The sequence below is a fragment of the Lissotriton vulgaris genome, chromosome 1_1 (genome assembly GCF_964263255.1).
Source record: "Lissotriton vulgaris chromosome 1_1, aLisVul1.2, whole genome shotgun sequence".
Taxonomy (NCBI): domain Eukaryota; kingdom Metazoa; phylum Chordata; class Amphibia; order Caudata; family Salamandridae; genus Lissotriton; species Lissotriton vulgaris.
In genome coordinates this window covers 241,117,889-241,123,608 of record NC_141685.1, presented here as the reverse complement: position 1 = coordinate 241,123,608, position 5,720 = coordinate 241,117,889, and the positions used below count along the sequence as shown (strand labels likewise).

The 5,720-nt window shown below is 44.9% G+C and overlaps 1 protein-coding gene across 1 annotated transcript; it reads left to right on the top strand.

Annotated features, from left to right (window-relative positions):
- Window positions 1–4,641: 4,641 nt before the first annotated feature.
- LOC147745349 (U7 snRNA-associated Sm-like protein LSm10) lies at window positions 4,642–4,980 on the top strand. Its single transcript, XM_086936100.1, has one exon. It carries the CDS (start codon window positions 4,642–4,644, stop codon window positions 4,978–4,980), a length of 339 nt encoding a protein of 112 aa, XP_086792226.1.
- Window positions 4,981–5,720: the final 740 nt, after the last annotated feature.

Genomic DNA, 5,720 nt, shown 5'->3' with positions numbered 1-5,720 from the left:
GTATAGCGCAGAGAGCGAGGGAGAAGCTACCCAAAGGTTTCAAAGGTTTTTTTAATTTGCATAATTAGTTAAAATTATTACAAAATTCGCATAATAAAATAACGATACAAAATTTATTAAAAAAATACTAAAATTGTTGTCTCTCGGCTATTGTTTTGTTTGGGGGCGGGGCTTGTGAGGTCCTGGGGTAAAGCTGGCCCTGTTTGCCCACGAACTGGATGGTCCACATATTCTATTAGGTCTAAAAGTTTTCTTGGGAGAAGCTACCCATTTATTCCAATGGCAGAGGGCAGGGCAGTCCGTCTTAGAGAATGACATAGTAGGATGTGGCAGGGTCCTCTGCCTCTTCCACGAGAGTCAGCAATAGTTGCTTATTGGTTTGCTGCGGTCTGGGGGAGGAGTCCAGATGCAGCATTTTCCAGTTCGGCTGGTGTGTACTTCCCATGTTGCATCTGCACTCTGCAGTCCTGCATTTACAAGGAGCCCGGCTCGAGAAAGTCCAGTGTAGGTGACAAAATGCTGCAGGACCGTCATTGAACAGTGAAGAACCGTGTATGGCAAGCAGATGAGAACACTGCATCTGTGACTAACCTCAGAGAGAGCTGGGGGAGCACTACAAGAGCCTGCCTAGGGCTCCCCCGCACCACTGGTGACTGGGCTTGTGGGGCCCTTACAGGTAACACGCTGAGAGACAGGGAACGCCTGTATCACGTGAGCTGAGGAGCCACGCATTACGAGAGAGAGAGCAGAGAAGGCAGGATACATTGGAGGGAGAGAGAGAGAGAGAGAGAGTGAGAGAGACGGGGAAGACCCCTGCACATACTATGCACCTAGAGGCCACACTTAACAGTGAGAGACAGGAAGCAGGTCCCCCAAAAGATCGTGCACAAAAGGGCCACGTTACAGTGAATGTGGGACACTTACAGGGAAGACTCCGATAGACCAGGATCCTCTACATACCGTGGACCGAGGGCCACATATTACAGGAGCCGTGTGCCCCAAATACATAATACAGAGAGAGCGAGGGGCACCCTGCACAGGCCACGCACTGAGATGCGCCGCATTACAGGGGCTGTGGCTCCTTGCTGTAATACGTAGAGAGCAATCCGCCACAGCTGTGCACAGAAGAGGTGGGCCTCCTTACAGCAAAAAGAGGGAAGGATAAAAAGAGAGAGAGCTTGGCCCTGTGGACGGCGCTTTGAAGGGCCACACACTACATGGGCTATGGGCCCTTCAGATATAGAGAAGTGAAAAGTACGAGAAAGCAGAACCCTCCCTAGACCTGTGCCCATAAGGGCCACACATTACCTGTGGCTCCTTACAGTAATACGGCGATAAGGCAGGAACCCCTACAGAACCTGGACAGCAGGATCACAGGTTCAGGGCAGCTGTGATCTTTACAAGCAATACGTTGAGGGGCCTTGTTCTGCACACACTGAGTACCCCAGTCCCTCACTGGCCCCATGCCAAGAGACTGTCAGTTTTCACATTGCTCACAAAAGCAGATCTTAAGAATTTGCACACTGTCCGTAAAAATACTGCAATTTCCCAAGTATGCAAAACACACAACAATCCACACACAACTGTAGAAAATGCATACAGCCCGGCATTCAGGTTTTCACATATATATATTCTGGTGCAGAATACAAGGCACCTATGCACAAACACACACCCAAACGCATACACTAATGAGCGAGGCAATTATACAGAAAAAGAATAACATAAGGGGAGGCAGAAGCAAGAAACGGACAAAGGTGTCACACATGGTAAGGGGCAGATGGGGGCAGCAAATTTCGAATATCCCTTAAGGATTTTTTGTCCTTGTCTGTAGTTTTGTTTCCACCAGGTGATCTGCTTTGATTTTGCAGCCCATAACTGACAGATTCACAATTGCTTTATTAACCTCCCTGCATTCTCAAATTTGCTTGAAAATTCACCATTTGTTCACTCTTTTTTCAAAATTTGCTCGGCGGAGAACCCCCCCCCCCCCCCGAACCTCACGTAGGTTGCCCGGGCTTGCTCGCTATGTTCGCTTGCCGCTCTGTAGTACGACTATTATTTTACGCCTCACAACTTTCAAATATCTCCAGCCGCCACTGTTGACCTCAGTGGATAATTCATATCCAAGAGAAGTCACCATCAGGTGGGCAATCTTTGATTTATTAAAATGTATTTTGTAATGATGTTATGTTAACATAGACGCATCTCTGTATACCCTAGTAATGTCTAGATTTATCAGTTAAGTAGATAGAATTATTTTTATGATAATAATTCAGGATAAAGTTGTATGATCTCCATGATTCACGCTGAAAACAAGCCAGGGGTATTTTTATAGCCCATAGTCAATCATCAGAATGAGAACTGCACTGAGTTGAAACAGAAAGCGGTTAGATACTCACTCTCAGGCGCTATGTTTTGACTGGAGAATCTATTAGAGATATCATGGGTTGTTTTGTATTTTTACGCACTAGGTTCATAGTTAAACCTGTGTTATGTGCATTTTGCACTGCATAAGTTCACATATGCAAGTTCAAATTGTTATAGTCTGACTATTCTATAAGAACAGTCTAGTGTGTTTATGGGTGAGAGATCAGGTTTTATTATGCCTTGATACTGGAGTCAAGCTATTCTGGCTGAAGACGGCTGATAGCCAGAAACCGGTCCTAGGATGCTTGATTCCGGTCCAGGGAAGACATGGCTTGGCAGTTCAGGCTGGACTGTTCCCATGAGCGACAGGGTCAAGGCTGATTTGCATATGGCCATGTCTGAACTGGGGTGGTGGGGTGAGCAAAAAAACGATGGATTTAGGCCCAGATCTCTGTACTGGGGTGAATGTATGACATTGTTCTACATTCTGTCCATCAACTGTTGTTTTTGCATTTGATACTGAAATTGCTCTAATATTGTTTTAATACCAAATTTTGTTTCTGGTTTTAAAAGATTTTGTGTTTGAGGTTGTGGTTCATTTCCCAGGGGAATAACATGTGAACTACGTTCTTTGTCCCAACCACTTGATTTCTATAAAAGGCTGGAGCCTGTGTTGAAGCCAAGTCCTCAGGTACTATTAGAGAGAAGGCTACCCTTTAAACTTCCTCCCTCGGGGTGCTTCTCTTCAGAAGGTTGGAGGCCAGTCTTTTTCTGCTACGATAATATAATCATCCAATAATTGGGTCCAGAAGACTACTTTGACTATGAGTGGTATGTGAATTAAGTCATTAGTTGGATTCGCATCCAGGTACCTCTGAAGCGTCTTGTACTATTGTGACTTCTGCAGTGCTGTCTATAAGTGCTCTCGCCCAAGTCCTGTTTTTCAATAGGGCGCATAGTTGAATCAGTGTGTTTTTTTAGAAAGTTCTGCAACTTTCATCTTTTATATTGTGTTTTTCAAGTCCAATCCATTCTTTCCCCTCTTTACGCTAATGTCATTCTTGAGTTCTCCTTTACCTTTTCTGCTGAAATCCTCCTTTCTTCGGCATTTGGATCAGCTCTCCTTTTCTGTCCTGAAAGAACTGTGAAGAACGGCTTTCAGAATACTGATGATGAGCAGGTTTTTTAATCTTCTTTCAGTCTCTTAAGTTATAACCACCCGAGCTGGATCCAGTCCATCCTTTATCTTTATCCTTTTGTTTTTTCTTCCCTTCCGTTGCATATTTCTCCTTAATTGAACCCTCAATATAATTTTTAGGTTTTAGTGTAAACTTCCATGATTATTTTTGGTAGTTCTCGTACACGATTTGCACCAGAACTGCTTCCAGTCTTCGATGTATTGCCAAAATGAAAGCCTCTCCGTTTATGTTGCTGAGAATGATAGAGGAAACTGTAGTGAAGTTTCCAACTTTCGTTGTTCTTCAATCCTGGTTGGTGCAGCTTCAATCTAGTTTTGCACATGTCTAGGTACATCAGGGAGAACTGCCAATGAAGGCATACCATGTATATAGGATGTCCGGAATTCGGTTTAAACCGACTGTAACTGACAGTACACTACCGGAGGAAAATCAGCTGACCCGGTTGAAACCGTGTGTCACTGATTTTCCTAGTTGTTGCGCCACTTGGCCATTTGATGGCGCCAAAACATTACAAGCATTGGCCTGCCTGTGGTCGCCTGGCACAGAGGTGTCAGGGGAAAACACTGCTTGACTGCTTTTGCACACGGGGAGCCGAGGTGTGAATTGCCCAAGGGCCAGAGCAACACCAGGCCCCCTGCTTGGCTCATGTGGGGGGGGAGAGGAGCTGTTGTGGTCTGCCGTCTGTCTTATGACGGCCGCACTCGAGTACTTCACAGGTCTTTAAAAAGACCATTTATTTAACAAGATGATATTAAAGGAGTGGGCGCCGGGGCACAGGCACTGGAGAAAGAGGCGGAACCCACGTTTCTTGTTTAAACGTGCTGTGTGTTTGCTATTATCTCCAAATTCGAGCTTCCATGACATATTCTGCCTATAAATAATGGTGGCGCGGGATACGGATTTGTTCTTTCTGAGAAGTTGGGCTCTGGCAGTGTTAGTCATATCGGCATATTTTTACGTCCATGCTGCGCGCTCATTCCCCGGAGGAAGAAGAGAGACTGACGGGTGAGCGATCTTGAAACCCCACCAGGGCTGATACCGCCAGCTCAGGGTGAGTGAGCTTTGCTGACCTACAATGGAAGTCACTCACTCCATCAAAGAACGGACTATTGCAGAGAACAGCCTGATAATACTGCTGCAAGGCATTCACAGGCTTGTCACCACTGTGGAGCTACTGGACGAGAGCACCGCAAAGGGACGCGTCATCAATGTGGACGCCTTCATGAACATCCGCCTCGCGGAGGTGACCTACACAGACCGGAAGAAACGTTTTTCCGAACTGGATGACCTTTTTGTGACAGGACGGAACGTCCGCTATGTTCACATTCCCGATGAGGTGGACATTATTAAAATAATTGAGAAACAGCTGGACACCATTCACAGGGTTCGCAGATTTGGCGAGAAGGGGCAGTAGGAATGCCTTACAAAGAAGTAGTAGAAGTGTTGTGACTTCCTATTGAATCGGAATGCGTCTTTCCTTTTTTTTAGTTTTTTTTAGGGATCTAAGTTATTCTTGTACACCACAATGAGGGAACGTCCTCCAAAAGCAATTTGTACACATTTCAATAAGTTGTGCTCCGTTTTTAATGGTTTTCAGCTCAGACCACAACCAAAGGTGCATCTGAGCAGCCAGTTATCTGATGTACATGCGTAGGTGCTTAGGAGAAATGAAGACCAAACTCTAGGGTTCTGTAGGCACTGACAACGATTGTTTGATTTGTGCGAGGAAACAATGAACTTTTGTTTACTGACCGTTCCTTCTTATTTCTTCCTGCTACCGGCACTGCTGCTATGCAGTAGTAAACGGGTAGTATAGATTTTGCTGGAATCTAAAACTTCATGGCAAGTTATTAGTTTTTTTTCGCTATCATTGAAAGGGCCTTATTTGTAAACTTTTCTTAAAATCAAAAGAGCAAAATCTATTTCCCTTGTTCTTTTTGTTAGATTTTGATATGCATATATTTGTTTAAGGAGGCACTCTATGTATGCAACACATTCCCCGCAGTTATGTAATTACAGCGTTTTTTTCCTCAGTCTTCTCCCATTGACAGGCTGAACTCGAGTCATAAAACCGTTTGCTTGCATGCTCTTGGCCGTGTTTGTTTAAATTATGTGAACAGTACACTATGAATATTCACGTTCCTAGCTCGGTGG